General features: G+C 42.8%; 1 protein-coding gene across 2 annotated transcripts in view; it reads left to right on the top strand.

Annotated features, from left to right (window-relative positions):
• Positions 1–46: 46 nt before the first annotated feature.
• AIDA (axin interactor, dorsalization associated) overlaps positions 47–18000 on the top strand; it is a 31214-nt gene continuing 13260 nt past the window's right edge. For both annotated transcript variants that reach the window (XM_077340210.1, XM_077340200.1), the window contains exons 1-6: positions 47–278; positions 6814–6883; positions 11082–11135; positions 13073–13127; positions 15577–15640; positions 17554–17660. In XM_077340210.1, coding sequence (XP_077196325.1) covers positions 169–278; positions 6814–6883; positions 11082–11135; positions 13073–13127; positions 15577–15640; positions 17554–17660 — 460 coding nt within the window. In that variant the 5' untranslated portion in view covers positions 47–168. The remainder of the gene's footprint in view (positions 279–6813; positions 6884–11081; positions 11136–13072; positions 13128–15576; positions 15641–17553; positions 17661–18000) is intronic.

Raw genomic sequence — 18000 nt, 5'->3', positions numbered from 1 at the left:
GCTGCTGCTGCTAGGCTGGGCTGGGCTGGGCTGGGCTGGGCTGGGCTGGGCTGGGCTGGGCTGGGCTGGGCTGGGCTGGGCAGGGCAGTGCGGCGGGGGTTGCCCGGCGAGAGCCCTGGTGCCGCTCCTCCCCTGCCGCGGGCATGGTGCCCTAGCAGCGCCGGGACCATGTCGGAAGCGGCCCGGAGCCACCTGCAGCGCTGGGGCGCTAGTTTCAGGAAAGGGACCGACTTCGACTCTTGGGGGCAGCTGGTGGAGGCGATAGATGAGTATCAGATGTGAGTGCGGGGCGGCCGCGCCGAGGGCTGGGCTGGGCTGGGCTGGGCTGGAGGGGAGCGGGGAGTGGCGGAGGGCTGAGGGCGCGCGGCGGGAGGTGAGGTGGGGCTGGGGCGGGGGCGGCGCCCAGAGAGGGGCGACCACTGGGTGCGGCAGAGGGATGAAGCGCCGGAGGCGTCTCGGGTCCTTGTTTGAAGCAGCCTCGCTTTGTAAGGTTCCCGCTTCGCATTTCTATCGCGAATTTCAAAGCCCCGACTTAATGCTGGCTTTGCAGCCCCATGTTTCTGGTGAAGACGGCGCTGGCTCCCTGCCATGAACGTTGCTAAGTCTGTAAGGTGCTGCTGGATTCTTGGAGGCTTGGCGGAGGGTCTGGAGGCGCCTTACGCCTGCCTCTGGGGGTCCTAGGGGCTGGGAAGGGGGATGGGAGGGGCTCGGGGTGCACTAGGGATGCCTGGTGAGGCAACCTCCACTCATCTGGAGGCATTAGTGCAAAAAACCAAAACCACTCTCCCTTAACTCTCCTCATTACATAAAGGCGAAAGATAAAATTGGATTAAGAAAAGGGTAGGAGACTGTTTAATACCACCTCGCTTCCCATGCAACACCCCACTTGACAGTGCTGTGATATCCTGGGTAGAAGCTTGTACATTGTACAATCTGGATCTAGGAGCCAGACCCCCCCCCCAAAAAAAAAACAACAACAACCAAGCTCATTTTGCAGCCTTCACGGTTTTGTATTTTAATGCTGAATCTTTCCAATTTTTACTACCACAAAGTATAATCTGACTTTTGTATTACCTTCTGTAATTTTATTACAGCTATGTTGAAAATATTGGATATAAATATAGTAGTCATTACTACTACTACAATAAAAAGCTGATATCTAATCCTAGCCTATTTTTTCTGTAATTTCTCATAATCTGTTGTTGTTAGGTGCGAAGTCGTGTCCGACCCATCGCGACCCCATGGACAATGATCCTCCGGGCCTACCTGTCCTCTACCATTCCCCGGAGTCCATTTAAGTTTGCACCGACTGCTTCAGTGACTCCATTCAGCCACCTCTGTCATCCCCTTCTTCTTTTGCCCTCGATCGCTCCCAGCATTAGGCTCTTCTCCAGGGAGTCCTTCCTTCTCATGAGGTGGCCAAAGTATTTGAGTTTCATCTTCAGGATCTGGCCTTCTAAGGAGCAGGCAGGGCTGATCTCCTCTAGGACTGACCGGTTTGTTTGCCTTGCAGTCCAAGGGACTTGCAAGAGTCTTCTCCAGCTCAAGAGTTCAAAAGCCTCAATTCTTTGATGCTCGGCCTTCCTTATGGTCCAACTTTCACAGCCATACATTGCAACTGGGAAGACCATAGCCTTGACTAAATTTTGTTGGCAGGGTGGTGTTTCTGCTTTTTAGGATGCTGTCTAGATTTGCCATAGCTTTCCTCCCCAGGAGCAAGCGTCTTTTAATTTCTTTGCTGCAGTCCCCATCTGCAGTGATCTTGGAGCCCAGAAAAATAAAATCGGTCACTATCTCCATTTCTTCTCCATCTATTTGCTAGGAATTGAGAGGGCTGGATGCCATGGTCTTCGTTTTCTTCTTCTTTTTTTATATAATTTTTTAATTTTTATATAGATATAGAAAAGAACAAGGACCTAATATATTGGATTACAATATCACCCCTCCCTCTACCCCCCAAAGTCCCCATTTGCTTGAAATTTCGTTTTGACAAATATTCCAAATATATCTGTTGCCTGTAAATATAAAAACAAAGCAACAACAAAAAAAGCCCACTTTTACATAACATTTCCAACTCTTACAATCAACCCTGGGTATTACAAAAATTACCCTTAAACTTGAACCAAGGCCTATCCTTAAGCTAGGAAAGCAACTGGCTCCTGCACTTGTTCACAATAACATATTTTTATGTACTTAACATTAAATGCTTCTTATAAAACTATATGAACTTTAACCCAGTATTTATAAAAAAAGAAAGGAAAAAAGGAAAAACCCACTTTGTTATGACATTTCCAGTTCCTGAATTCTTCAATTCAGATCATTTTTATACTTTGACCCAGTATTTTTTTAAAGGAAAAAAGGAAAAGCCCACTCTTTCTCCAAGATGATGTCTTGCCCAAAATTTTCTCACATAAGAATTCCACAGTTCTTGAGATTCTTCAGCTAATTTTCTGTTGGCTATAGATGTAACCTTGTTGCAGTGATTGCATAGAAAATTAGCACAAATTTAACACAATCAACGAGCCTTCCTGACAGATATTCAACACCATATTTCCAGGTTTAAATTAGATATTTAACATTGAATATTTCTTGTAGATCAGTGTGAACTTCGGCTCTATAAAAGGTAAAGGTATCCCCTGTGCAAGCACTGGGTCATGTCTGACCTCTAGCGTTTTCATGGCAGACTCAATACGGGGTGGTTTGCCAGTGCCTTCCCCAGTCATTACCGTTTACCCCCCAGCAAGCTGGGTACTCATTTTACCGACTCGGAAGGATGGAAGGCTGAGTCAACCTTGAGCCGGCTGCTGGATTGAACTCCCAGCCTCATGGGCAGAGCTTTCAGACTGCATATCTGCTGCCTTACCACTCTGCGCCACAAGAGGCTCTTTAATGGCCCTATAACTATACACTAATAAAAAAAAGAGGGGGGGAACCCCCCCGACTTTATCATGACATTTCCAGCACTTACAATTATATTGCCTTAAAAGTGTACAGAAAAAGAATAAAGAGAAGATTTCAAACACGTTGTTCCTCCTTCCCTTTGCCTCTCCTTTCCCTTCCCCAATCTTCTTAAGGGGGTCTCATATCGAGGCTTGCTGTACCTTGTTGTTCCCATAGACATATATTCTGTCCAGTTAGACTTCGGCATAGAAAGTGCAGTTGTACTCTTTTCCATGATCTTCGTTTTCTTGATGTTGAGTTTCAGCTTTTGCACTCTCCTCCTTCACCCACATCAACAGGCTCTTTAGTTCCTCTTCACTTTCTGCCATTAGAATGGTATCATCTGCATATCTGAGGTTGTTGATATTTCTCCCTGCAATCCTGATCCCAATTTGTGACTCCTCTAATCCCGCCTTTCTCATAATTTAATTACTCCTTATTGTGAAAAGAACTTTATTTAATTTATTTTTGAAGCTAGTATAGAAAGCAGATGGCTAAAGCATGAATTCATCCTCTACTGTTGAATGGTATAAATTCAAGATTGTAAACAAACTAGCAGTGACAAGAACATTATGCACATTTATTTTTGTCCCACCAGGCTTTTTCATTCAGTCCCTGACCAATCATGCTCCTTACCACATGGTTTTTGTCCATGCAGGTCCCAAGAACCGAAACATAACCTTTTTGGTGGCCAAAGTGGAAACTGTGGTTGGAACCATTGTTTGTGCTTCCACTGTGAGTTGCTGAGAGACACTAAAATAAAACCATTGCTAAACATGGTTGGCACCACAGTGTAATTTCTAGGTGCCATGATGACCTGGTGTTTGGGATTTGTTCAGCCCTGTAGCAACAAAAAAGTTTCTTCAAGGCAACTGAATTGAGTGAAAATCAATGCCTGCTTTGTGCAGCAATTGAAAGTACCTGTCATCAAATTAGATCAAACTACCATTAAGCTGGTCCAAATTGGACATAATCAACTGCATGCAACTTTCCAAAATCAAATATATAAGCATGGGTATTGGCTATTTTTCTTGCTATTAAATAGATAGCTGTGGTACTAGACAGGAGTGCATAAATCACTGCAGGTCATCTGATCTTTATCAAATTCAGGTCGCATACAGTACATTTAATATGAAAACAATACTATCTATTATTTTAGATGTTCATGCAGCTAAGGTATTTTCTAGAAACTTCTGCTTATCCTTCCTTGAGTCTTATTTTCTTGTGCACAAAGGCCAAGGTTTTTCTGAATCTTGGGACCTATTTCCAATCCTGTCAACCTCACCCAGTAGTATTAGCACTCCAGTTCAGTCCGCTTGGAGAAATGGGCTAGAGCAGTGGTCCCCAACCTTTTTATTACCGGGGACCGGTCAATGCTTGACAATTTTACTGAGGCCCAGCGGGGGTAGTCTTTTGCTGAGGCATGTTGCCACCGCTGCCTGAGCCCCTGCTCCACTTGCTTTCCTGCCGGCGCCCCTGACTTCCTGCCGCCCTGGGGGGCGCTGCCAGCAGCAGCTGCCAGCAGCAGCTGCGCAATACCACGCCGAGGGGGAGCCCCAGCCATGGCGGCCACTGGAGAACACCAAAGGTGAGCCAGCGGCAGAATGGCAGGGCAGCCCCCGAGGTAGCAGCAGGGGAGGTGGACAAGGAGGAGCCATGGCCCGGTACCAATTGATCCACAGACTGGTCTCTGGACTGGGGGTTGGGGACCACTAGGCTAGAGTTCTTAACACTTCAAGAAGATGAGCCCAGATATACTCAAGTGTCCAATGCTGCATTGCATCTCTTGGCCTATGTATAGCGCTGAAAGCAGTACAGAAGTACCATATGTACTGAGTGAGATTCTTCTTTAAGCCACATGTGAGCATGGAATAACCTCACAGTTACAAAAACATTGTGATTGTGTTTTGCTTTTGGACCACATGTTTTGTCCTGGAATTGAGGCTTTCTACGGAGGCATGTATAGGAGCTAGAAGAGGTTCAAGCTCTTTCTGATATGTATTAATCCTAATTCATACCTGCATAATGGCTCAGGTGTTTTCGTCTAACCCATTTGTCTCCAAGTACTGTACTGAATCTCTTTGCTGAAAAAATCTAAAGCTAATTTACTTGGATATCCTTGCTTTGGACTGTGGGGAGGGGAGCAGCTGTATGCCACATCAAAACTTTGTTACTGATCTTCCTGGTTCATGGCTTGAGATTAGCATGTATGTTCAAGGTTGTCTTTGTTGCTAACAAGCGATGACAAGAACAACTATACTAGACAGCTTGAAAACCCCCTACGTTACACAGAGGAGGAATAATATTCTTAATTGCCAGTGGTTTTTAAGCTTTCAATGAACCCCTTACACTGATTGATCGAAGCAGGACATTTTTGCTTGTGTGAAAGCTGCAGATGTTCGGGGGATTTTTTTAAAAGTTTACAAGTTGCAAAGGAAGTTTTCTTTCAGTTCCTTATTGCTGATCTTCATGAATGAAAAAAGTATCATAAAGTGCAGCAAGTTCCTGTCTGGAGCTTCACATTTCAAGAAGAGCTCAGTAATTGTGGACAAATTGTCTTTTACAAAAGGGGTTCTTCCATGTCAGCTTTCATTTGGGGAACATCTGAACCTTCCAAAGATGTTCCCCAGATGCAAGTTACAGTACAATACATTCTCACATTGGCTTTATTTTTATAGACAAGATGTAAGTAGGTTTAAATTTAAGCTCACAGTCTTAAAATAAAGGGTTGATTATTTTTGTTTCCCATGTACTTTTGGTTGGTGGAGGCACAAATTCTCATGCACATGCAGATTGGGCAGGTATAATTCCAGCTGAGCTTCTCTTGCTCCACTATTTCTTATTGCTGGAATATATTTGTGGAACTCCCTTGTTATGGGGCTGGGGCTGCTGCTGGGAGGAAAGTAGCTGTTTGCATCCTAGCCCTACTTCACGTTCTTACCACCTGTGTGATCTTGTGTGAAGTTATCCATGGTCAGAATTATCTTATAAGTGAAAAATAATATTTCTGCAATTTCTAGTACAGTCTGTAATTTTGCTGCCCCTTTAGGAGAGGCTTTGATAATTATGTAGCTGCTTCAAGCTCTTCATTTTCACCAATCACAATAGGTAAAGGTTATGGATCTTAACTGAGCAGGATAAAAGGGCCAGGGACCTTGCTGTACAAGTCTTTGATTCTTTGATCTCTGTTTTGATCAGGGGTACTTCTTGCTGTTGCAATCTCTGGTAAAGGTCATACCACTTTGCTAGTTCTTTTAATAGGTTACTGTAACAATTCAACATTTTATAGTTTACTATCTAATCTTTGCAAATGTACCTTTCTCTGATACTTATTAGAATTTGGGTAGGAGAAGGGTTGCTTTAATGCTTGAACAGATATCTCTGCACAGGATTCAATTAATATTGTCCTTTCCAATAGATAATTGAGATATCTAATGCAAATCTAGACCATTTGTGGGTGGGTATCCTTATATAAGGTAGAATCTCTTAAATATTTGGGTTTGTATTTCCCCCCAGATTTTATTTTGTTTTTGTTATACCTAGCCCAGTATATCGGCTATTCTCTTTATGCAGTGGTTCTCAACCTGAGGATAGAATGACCATTTCACAAGGGTCACAGCAGGGCAAGCAGCTTGGTCAGGGGGGGGGGGGACCATCCACACAACAGCCTTGCAGGGTAGATCGAGATAGAGCCAAGGGCTCTGGAGCAGCAGAAAAGAGTGAGATCAGTTGGGTCAATAGAAGTTGGGTCAATAGAAATCCCTGCTTTCTATCAGCAGGATTTTTTCCACTAAAGTTCATAGTACTGTATTATCTTGTACAACCCAAGACCACAAAGCATTCAAGTCCTCTCTCCCACCCACCCCTGTTCAGTTTGGCAAGACACCTACAGAAGGAGGCTCAAGCTCAACCCAACAACTCAGAGTTCACAGAAGATCAAAAGGTATGTGATGTATGTTCATTTTTGTGGAAGAAGTCTTTAGATACGCTGGAATATATGACTGTACTTGCAGTCATTGGAAGTGGGTAGGAGTTCATTAAATTTTATCTATTTTTACATTTGTTAAACATTTAGCATGATATGACCATGTATAGTCATGTTGGGCCACCCACCTCCCAAAATGGCCAGTGATGGGCCTGGAGAGGGTGGGGTGGGACCCCAGGTGGACGTGTACACAGCTGTGCTTCCCAACCATATTCTGCTTGATTGTGCCAGTTCTGAGGCTTCTTGAAGCCTGAAGAATATTTCAGGGGGTTGTCAATGGTAAAGTTGAGAAAGGCTGAGCTGGATTAAGAGGAGACAGAGGAATGGTGGACGAGGGGGGGGGTCTAGTTTATGTTCAGAGTAGTCTGTTTTCTTGGTTGGCCTTAACCAAAATCCTGGTGGAAGAGCTCCGTCTTGCAGGCCCTGCAGAACTCAGGAAGTTCTGGCAGGGCCCTGATGTCTTCAGGGAGCTCATCCCACCAGACAGGAGTCAGGACTGAAAAAGAAAATGCCTTTAGGGCCAGTGATCTTCAATTGACTGGTGTTACTAGATCAGCACATTCTCAGGGCAGTGTATTCAGAGAGGTGGTTCCTCAGATATACAGGTCCCACACTGCGTAAGATCTGAAAGGTAAGTACCAGAACCTTAGTGGATCCAGAACTCTACTTGAAACCAATGTAGATGCTGCAAAATAGGTCTTACAGGGGCTCATTATTGATCGTCCGCCTTTCTCACTGGAACTCAAGGCAGATTATGCAGAGTGACAATGCAATAGGATTAGAGTTGTAGAACCAACCAGAAATCTAAAAACAGAATTAAATCAAAGTGTAACATATTAAGTTATTCTAAATTCCATAAGGTAAAGGTAAAGGTATCCCCTGTGCAAGCACCGAGTCATGTCTGACCCTTGGGGTGACGCCCTCTAGTGTTTTCATGGCAGACTCAATACGGGGTGGTTTGCCAGTGCCTTCCCCAGTCATTACCGTTTACCCCCCAGCAAGCTGGGTACTCATTTTACCGACCTCGGAAGGATGGAAGGCTGAGTCAACCTTGAGCCGGCTGCTGGGATTGAACTCCCAACCTCATGGGCAGACAGCTCCAGACAGCATATCGCTGCCTTACCACTCTGCGCCACAAGAGGCTCATAAATTCCATAGTGGAATCCTATTTTCAAAAAGGTATTCAGTGGTATAGTCAATAGCGCCTAATAATTTTTCTGTGTAACTTTGTGAATCATTTAGTACAGTGCAAGTCTATTGTCTGTGTAGGAAAGCGCTCTTGAATAATTCAGTCTTGAATAGTTTGTGGAAAGCCACGAGAGTGGGAGCCTTGCTGACCTTTCCGGGCAGGCCATTCCATAAGATGGGGGCCACAACGGAGAAGGCATGTGTATGGGCAGCTGTGGATTTTGCCTGTTTGCATGTTGTCACCTGCAGGGCTTCCAAGAGCCATCGGGACCCCTGGACAAAGGTTCCATCTGGGACTGCCATGTGGCCATGATCAAATATTATTGGTTTGCTGCTACCATCCATTAATGGAAAATAATGGTTCGTTATTTAGGACATTTTAAAGGAAAATGGGCAGGCTTATTAAAAAACAGATATTACTGAACTTATTTACACAGTGCAGGTTGCAATGAGTTATAGTGCAACCCCTCCCTCCAACCACCACTTTCAATTTACAACCACCTACCACATGTCAACCTTAAACGAGATGAAACAGATTTGAAGAAAAGTGCTGTGTGAGCTCTCTCTCTCTCAGCCTTTCTGACTTGGCTTTGGGGAAGAAGGGAAAATCTGATAGAGCCAACAGGCATATTGTTTTTTACACCTGGCACTCAAGGTATGTTTCTTAGCAAGCACTTTCTTAGCCTACTAGAGCATCTCTTTGAAACAAAGAGTCCTGTCAGGTGATCAGAGTGCTGCACCTGTACTGACTTTAGAAAGTGCCTTGAGTCCACTGGATACTGAAGTCCAATTGGCCCTAGTTCTCCCTTCAACTCCTGCTGCTACCTCCTTAAACAAAAAGTATTAACAGCCCCACCTCTTCATATTCTTCTCTAGGGCATGAAATAATTTAGGTTCCCCCTCGACTTTACCTCTTCCATGGATTCCAGCTAGGCCAGGGGTGACCAAATTATGGTTCTCCAGATGCCCATGGACCATCTGGAGAGCCACGTTTTGACCACTCCTGAGCTAGGGGCTCATTTACCAGATAACAATTCTGTTCTTGTAGAGAAGTTTCTCTGTACAGCTGAAGGAATGGGCCAGGGATGGAGCAAAAGGCTTTTTTTTTAAGGCAGCTCATGCAGATCATCATCCAAGGGACCTGAGCCTGGCTGGTTATGTGCAGGAAGGAGGCAGGCAGAAGAAACTGAGCCATCCCCCAGCATCTGTCTCTCACTCTTGCTTTGTGTGTGGGGGGAGAGATATCACAGTAGAAATGGCAAGCTTTCCAGATGAAGCCAAACTCTACTTTGTTGGCTGTGGGGGAGCCCCAGCTGGTAGCCGCTCAAACTGATGTTGGGCCCCCTAATTTTGTCCTCCTCTCTAGCAGCCCTGTGTAGCAGTCCCTTTTTTCTTTAAATAGATGTACCTATGTGCTGTAACTAATATACCTCAAGGATATGCGTTATTCTTATGACTACCTTTCTGTCTCATGTATTTGCAAAATTTTGAAGCTTAGTGGTTCTGACTTTTAAATGTCAGCAGGCTTTCTCTGAAAAATCCTTCTCTTCCATTGCAGTGAAAGCTAATTAGAATAGCAAACTGGTACACAGCAAATAAGAATGTTCCCATTGCGCTTGAGCTGCATAGCCTTCTGCTGTTTGGGGGAGGGAGGGGGACAGAGACAAAGGAAGTATTGAGATCCTGATTTTCTGAGAAGGAAGGGCCAGGCAACAAGCAAGGAATCCCTAAAGCAGTGGGAAGATAAGAAATCCAGTGACCTGAAATTCTGGGGCAAAGTGTGCGTGAGCTGAAAGGGATAGCAGGAAGGCTCTTTGCAAGTGGGATTCATCTAAGAACAACACTTAATAATAGAAAAGATATTCAAGTAGTATGCATAATTACCACTACTTTCATAGAACATAGTGAAATCCTGTTTGGACTGTGAACGGCAGGCAATGTGAAATTTCCATTAGCACAGTCACTACTTCCATGGCAGTCCTGGTGGAGAGTATTTGCAGTAGTTGTCTCTGTAAAATCTCTGTAAGAGCCAGTTTCCATAAACTTAGGAACAAAGCATTCTTTCTTGGAGTTGTAATACTGAAATATTGGTTCCATAGTTGAAAAATGGAGGTTCATGTTGAGAAAGTAACAATTGGAAAAAACACTATCTCTGTTTAGCTGCAGAGCTTTGTGTGTATGTTGTTCTCTTTTTACTTTCAGGCTGGGTGTGGTTCCTGAGAAATACTTTATGAATAATGCCTGCTGGTGTCTTGCCACAATTCAGTAGATCTTTCTCTTGCTGTCTTTTTAAAAACATTCCTTGAGATTTCAAATCTCCTGAGCAAATTTGTTCTGACTGCACTGTCATTCTTCAAATCTCAAGTGCATTTTAACACATGTCAAAGCTTTCTGCTCGGCAGCAAAAGGGCAACTGGCAAGTTCAAGCAGCTGTAATGCTCTTGTTTAAGGGAGAGGAAATACTGTTCTAAGCATAGCTGTTAATTCAGGAAAAGAAAGCAGGCTTTCTCTGGCACAGGCTTGTCGGGGGTAGGAAGGGATGTGGGTGGAGAAGAGATAAGTATCTTTACTTCTCTTGTTTACATGCCACTGTATTAGGGATGTTTGTGACTGCACTGTAATCTCAGAGCTGTTTGTTACAGCTTGGTCTGGAAACCGATTGTCATTATGCTTGAAACCGAAATGATTGTTTAGTTGTGCTTGTGTGACAATATGTATAGGTCTACATGCAGAAAGGTGAACTTGCATCCATTCAGTAGTAACATGGAAAGCATATTGTGGACAGAGAACCACATTCTGGCTGGCTTCCATAGATAGCATTCACACTCTGCTGCCTTTTGCATCTTTCTCATAGCAGGCTGGATTGCAGGCATCTCTGTGCACTTGTTGCAAAGGATTATCTTTGTTCAAATGTAAAATTTACTCTAATACCATAACACCCCAGTAATTTCCACCTTTTCTTTTGTAGAAAATCTTAGCTAAGATTGCAACATGCTTGGAACTGAGGAGTGCAGCTTTACAGGTACTGTTGTTAAGTTTCTCCCATCTGGTTATGTTTCTTCATGGCTTTTAGTGAAAGGGAAGTATTTTTTATGTCTTTCTGTGTGTGTTGTTGAACTCTGATTCAGCCTTTAGAGAGTTTTATTGTACTTGAGAAACAAGATGAAGGGGAAAAGGAATGTCCAGGATGCAACCTCTCCCCTTTAGTTTTTGAATAAATTATGTCTTAATCAAATATTTTTCAATCCCTGCACTTTTTGCTCCTGTCTTGCCAAAGATCCCCAACTACTTCATGAGATGATCATCGATGGTCTCTTGTGAACTTTTCTCAACAAATAAGGGATCTTGATGTGTTAACAAAGATGTGCATTTTTGAATTGATGCAATACAAACATTAGCTAGACTTCACTGATTCCTTTTCAGTTTCCTCCGACCAAAGATCATGCAGAAAGGAGCAAAAGCATCACTAAAAATGTATTGTTGGTTTCATTCTGACTTACTTGGTCACGCTAGGAAGCATCACAGGCTTAAGTACTTAATAATAATTTTATTAGCAGGTATGAAACAAGCAAGATACCCAATTATATCTGGAAGCTTGTGTTCCAGCCAGCTTCAGAGGCCTGTCTAGCCCATCCAATCTTATTAGCAGCACTCTCCAAGGTTACTGGCCAATGCTTTTCCTACCCTGCTACTGACAATGGACTCAAAGCAGAGACTCAAACACTGGAACAGAAAGTTGGGGGGGGGGGGACACACTCCAAAAACAGTGTAATAAGGAAAAGGCTGAAAGCCTGGTTGTGTTTAGTGTGAATAAAACAGTATTCCAATAGCTCAAGAACCATGGAGGTGCTTGTACTGACATCCTGCTGGGAAGGGAATAGATGGTTTTGAGTGGCAGGCTAATCTCTAGATATCAGGCTTTGTTCAACAGGTAAGGAAGACAGAGCTGGAGGTGACAGCTGACAGCCCCTTTCTCTCTCTTTGGAGAGAAGCTTCCAGACAGTTTGGTGGAAGTGTGTTGTGAGAACTGAGCTGTTCTTTTATGCAATTGTTGTGACCAGCTAAGCTGGCAGCCTAATTTTTGAAGCTGGATCAGAAGTAACTCAATAGGTAATCTCGATTGCCTGCTCTGAAAGCTAACTAGGAAGGTAATTAATGCATAAGCTCATGCACCACTATATCTGTCTTCAGCTGCACCATAATGTCTCCTTGGTACATTCCCAGCAATTCACACAATGCAACATGAATAATCATATTCTGTACAATGAGTCATGCAAGAAATACATAACTGTTGCAGCCCTTTATGTTTGCTCCTGCCTTCATTTTTGCAGTGGTCCTTTGTGGCATATAGCTATCTTTCATCCCAATGCTACCTTGATCATTCACCTAGGTACTGTCTTCCAAGGTCTGTTTCTACTCCTCATGCAGCCGCCCCACCTTCAGATTTAGTATTCGATCACACTGGCACTTTATAGCTTTGACCTTACAGTGGTTGCTTCTGAACTGTTGTTCTGGTCCTAAGTCTGTATATCTTGTCCCTGAACCCTGAGTATCTTGAGGAGTTTGTCCTTTGGCTAAATTCTAGCTTTTAAAAGCACATTATTTGGATATGTATGCTGGAAAATGGATGTGAAATTATAATTTGGAGAATAGGACTTTGGTCAAATTCTGCAGGAATTCAGAGAGTGTGTTTATTATTCAACAAAAGAATTTGCTTTTCTTTGTCTCTGGGAAAAGCAGCCTACTTGAACAGCAACTTGATTTTGCATCTAAATATCCTTTCTCCTTTAGGAAAATAATGCAATTCAGAGGGACCCAAAGAACTAAAGATTCTTTGGAATACAAGGCTCATTCAGAAAAGAACTCAAGAGCTGCAAATGCATCTTATCTCTCCCCTTTTTATCACAAATGTGACACTAAAGCCAAATGGAAAAAATACTAAAACTGTTTTCCTCTTAGTCTACACAGTCCCAAGAAGGATTTAAGCTAGAGGACGTGAAGAAACTAGAACCAAGTAAGTATGCTGTTTTGGAAACACATCTGCAATCCTGCCATCTGCAGTCACACATTAACCAGCACTGAAACCATTTTAAATAGTTATTTAAGAGAGATTAATGCCCATAGGAATGGTTGAAGATGAAACAGTGTGGCTGTGCTGTCCCACAAAAGAGGCTACCCACTGGAACTCTGCATGATCTATTGGGAAGGGCCAGTCAGATCATGCTGGAAATTCGCTTTTCTGCTGTGTTGTCTGTCTGGGGGATGTTTAAATGAGTCCCTTTATAAAGATGTGAATTCTTGGAGGAAGCCACTAATTGCTTCTACATGAGTCACTGCTCTGGGGCTGTTTGCCCTGCTGATTCCTCTAGTGTGTGAAGCATGACTGAAATACCTCCATCTCAATCAAGTTTCCATTTGCTGTGATATTGAATTGCAGTCTTAAGCCTCCAGCATCTCTTTCCTTGAAGGATGTCCCTGGACATTTCCCAATGCCTGGATGCAGAAAGTGTGAAAGGCATATCTTGTGAAGCCACTTTTATGACATCTTCCTATGGCATAGCATAGAAACATTTGTAATTCTGAATTTTAGAATGCTTGAAAAGTTATTTCCTGATTTTAAGTGGTAGGCCATCTCCATCAGTTACCTGTAACCCAGATTATAAAAGACTGCACTCTTAATGGTGTGGCAGTTGATGTCAGGCAGGAAGATCTGGATTCAAATCTTTGCTTTGCCAAGGAGCACACTGGGTCATGTTGGGTCCCTGTTCTCTCAGCCCAGCCTACATCCAAGGATAGATAGGGAAGGAAACAGTCATTTAGACCATCTTGAGCTTTATATCATACTGGTGGAATAAAAACATAATGAATCAGGCATGCTCACAGACTTACATAATTTCCACAGTAGTAACAGGGCTTTCAGACTTGTTCAGGCTATTTCATCCAGTTCTGGAAAATGTTCCATGTACACAGAATGCCTCTTCCACTATTGAACCTTCAGATTGGTAGTAATTATTCAACAAAACCTTGCCATAAAGGATTTGATTTTGTGGGGCTAAATGGCAAGAGTACTAACAATTGTTTGCTCCTTCTGAGGAATTATTGTCTAAAGCTCTGTTGGTAATGCAAATGAGTACTACCACTTGTTGAATTTCTTTTTCTAGCAATAGGGCATACAAGGACAGGCAGAACAGAGCTCTCATTTTGCGAATTTACGGTGTCCTAATTTTCCCCCCCAACAACAGTGTTCTTTTTTTCTTGTGCATATGTCCTCGGCCTACAAAAATATTGCTTAGTTGATAGTAGAGAGGACATACTTCATGCTATAGCAATGTTAGCTTGCGACATGCACAGTCACTCATGTTAAGCTTAAGCTTTCAGGTCAGAGACTGCATCACCTATATATTGGTGCTCTGTGAAAGAAACTGTTATTTTCCAGACATAGTTGCTGTTTTCAGATCTAGTGTCTCAGGTCTGTTACATCTCTGTGTAGCGCATGGGTGATCCTTGTTAATGCTTCACGATGGAAGGCTAAATAAAGGTGGTACAGCTTTCCTTGTGTCTGCCACTTCTTTTTACTCTTCACAGTTGCTTATGTGTTTTATAAAAGAGAACCAGATGAGTGACTAGTTGACGAAGACATACAATTGCCAATCAACAGGTTTCTATTTTTTTTAAATAGAATTTTTCATTGAATGAACCCATGGGTTTGGTTCTATACATTTTTTTTACTTTATTAGTAACTTTATTAATAATACATTTCCATAATAACATAAATCTTGTAGTCTTCCAATATAACATGATTAAACTTCCAGTAACACTTTATACAACATATTGTATAATTTTTGTACACTGAGACAAATGCAAATAAACAAATTCTGAACCTCCTATTTAAATCTCAACTGAGGATTCCCACTCCAAATTTATATGTTTTCCCCATATAATTCCAAAATGGTCTCCATTGATTTTTATACTTTTCTAAGTCTGTGTCCTTAAACAATGCTGTGAGTCTAGCCATTTTTGAAAAATCCAATAATTTCATTTTCCAATCCTCCAGCGATGGGGTCTCCTTTGTTTTCCAAACTTTTGCTACCACCATTCTGGCTGCTGTTAAGGCATACAATAACAATATATTCAGTTCTTTAGGTATTTCATCTCTCGTTATACCTAATAGAAATAGTTCTGGTTTCTTTTTGAAGTTAACACCCAGCATTTTCTTAAGTTCTGCGTATATTTTATTCCAAAATTTGGTTCTATACATTGATGGTTTGGGGATTACTTCCTTTGTTTGGGTAGAAATGATAACTAGTGACCTTGACCCTATCCTTTTAGAAGAATGAGTTTCCAGAAGTATATGAGATGCTTGTCATGTCACTTCAAATGAAGGCAAAAGAATGAAACTCTCTGACCCTTTATTACATTTATACACTGTTTCGTAGTTGATGATGATTCTCTTCCTTTTGCAGTCCTAAAGAATATTCTCACTTACAATAAAGAGTTCCCCTTTGATATTCAACCTGTTCCACCAAGGTAAGACATCATTTAAACTGAATAATCTGTATGAAAAGGATTTGATCATCCATGAGACTCTGGAATGCAGTTCCAGTGAAGAACTGTTGGAAGACTGATTCCTGGTATCTGTGACAGAGGAAGTTTCAAGTATATAAAGGCTGGGATGTCTTGCAAGTATTTACCACATAATAGCAAGGAGATGTTTCACAATATTCCAGGGCTCTGAACATCCAGTCTCTGTTCTAGTCCATGACTTCTAGACTAATTTCTCTGCTATAGCATACTGTAAATTTGGGCATGTATATGTAGAGAAGAAGAAGAGTTGGTTCTTATATGCCACATTTCTCTATCCGAAGGAGTCTCAAAGCGGCTTACAGCTGCCTTCCCTTTCCTCTCCCCACAACAGACACCCTGTGAAGTGGGTGAGGCTGAGAGAGCCCTGATTTCACTGCTCAGTTAGAACAGCTTTATCAGTGCTGTGGTGAGCCCAAGGTCACCCAGGTGGCTACATGTGGGGGAGCGCAGAATCGAACCTGGCTTGCCAGATTAGATGTCAGTGCTTCTCACCACTATACCAAGCTGGCTCTTGGAATTCAATAAGTGTGCAGCACAGACAGAGAAGGAAAGTGAGATGGAAAACATTGATGATTACTAATGATAATGATATTTACTTTAATATATAATCCCTTAGGAGCCTCTTGTGGTGTAGAGTGGTAAGGCAGCAGACATGCAGTCTGAAAGCTCGGCCTGTGAGGCTGGGAGTTCAATCTCAGCAGCCAGCTCAAGGTTGACTCAGCCTTCCATCCTTCCGAGGTCGGTAAAAAGAGTACCCAGCTTGCTGGGGGGTAAATGGTAATGACTGGGGAAGGCACTGGCAAGGCCACCCTGTATTGAGTCTGCCACGAAAACGCTAGAGGGCGTCACCCCAAGGGTCAGACAGGACCCAGTGCTTCCACAGACGATACTTTTACCTTTTACCTTTATATCCCCTTAGTCACCAACCTGGACAGTAAGGAAGTCCAAGTGCAGATAACTGCATTTGCTCATGTCACCAAGCTACCTTTGTTTCTTCCCATTACTGTAAATTAGATTGTAGATGTCTTGGGGGACGGATCTGGCTGTTGTAATTGATTTGCAGTGTGCACCATGTGTGTTGATGGTGCTGTATAAAATGGTAAACATTGGCATTAGCACAGGATATAATTCGCTCCAAAGCATAGCTGTTAGATTGCTGTGCTTTTATGCTGTCTACTTTCATCTCTAAACTATGGTTGATTAACGTGCACTTCAACACATTTGGCTATTTAGAGCAGTGGTCCCCAACCTTTTTATCACCGGGGACCACTCACCGCCTTTTACTGAGGCCCGGTGTGGGGGGGGGGGGTAGTTTAGCCTTCTACTCTCAACCACTGGCCTAGCACTCTCTGATCGCTATGGTAATGTTTAAACATCACTTCAAAATAAGATACAGACACACCACAACAATGAAGTGTGTTGTAAAGGGCTGGGGGGGGGGGAGAGAAGGCGTCCTTCGGGGCCCAACTCCAATTAGTCGAAGGACCACATGTGGTCTGTGGCTCACAGGTTGGGGATCGCTAATTTAGAGTATATTTTGTCTATCTTGCGGATGTTGGTAGTTTGCAGATTTATAATATCTAGGATTCTGTACTTACTTAATCAATGGTACTTCCTTCCAAGTAAGTGCACAGGATTATAGCCTCAGGACAAGTCCTCACATGGTCACTGACTTCAGCGTGAAGTGATAAATTTGCATGTGTTAAGCAGCCCTTTCAGGTTAACCAACATGCAGCTTTCATGGTCCCTAATATCACCTGAAGCAATATTTTTCAATGCAGTCTTTTCAATTGAATCAGTCAGGAATTAATTGTATGTATGAGTCAACTTGCTGTTTCTATGCACTTTTTAAAAAGGAAGATCTTGGCTCCTGGTGAAGAGGAAGACTTGGAGTTTGAGGAAGATGATGAAGAGGGTGGAGCTGGAGCAGGCTCTCCAGACACTTTTCCTGCTAGAGTTCCAGGTAGGAGACCTATTATTTACCAAATGGGGAAATCAGACTGGATACTTATAGCCGTGGAGTCATGTATAACTAGACCACTTGGATGATCATCAGTTGAAATCTGATTGACTGGAATATTGGAGTGCTACAGTGGATTTTGCCATTTCAGGTCAGACTCTACCATTTTATTTTATGGATTTGCAGATCCTATAAAATGGATCAACCTAACTAAACAATAGCTTCAATAGCTTGTTATTAATGAGATCTGCCAAATCTAGTGATCACTGATTCTTTACCAATTTTCAGATGTGGTATGGCTCAGAAAGATCAATAATACAGAATTCATATTGGAGACTGTGCC

The sequence above is a fragment of the Paroedura picta genome, chromosome 1, assembly GCF_049243985.1.
Source record: "Paroedura picta isolate Pp20150507F chromosome 1, Ppicta_v3.0, whole genome shotgun sequence".
In the NCBI taxonomy this organism is placed as follows: Eukaryota; Metazoa; Chordata; class Lepidosauria; order Squamata; family Gekkonidae; genus Paroedura; species Paroedura picta.
The sequence above is the reverse complement of the archived record's forward strand: the minus strand, read 5'-3'. Positions and strand labels throughout refer to the sequence as shown.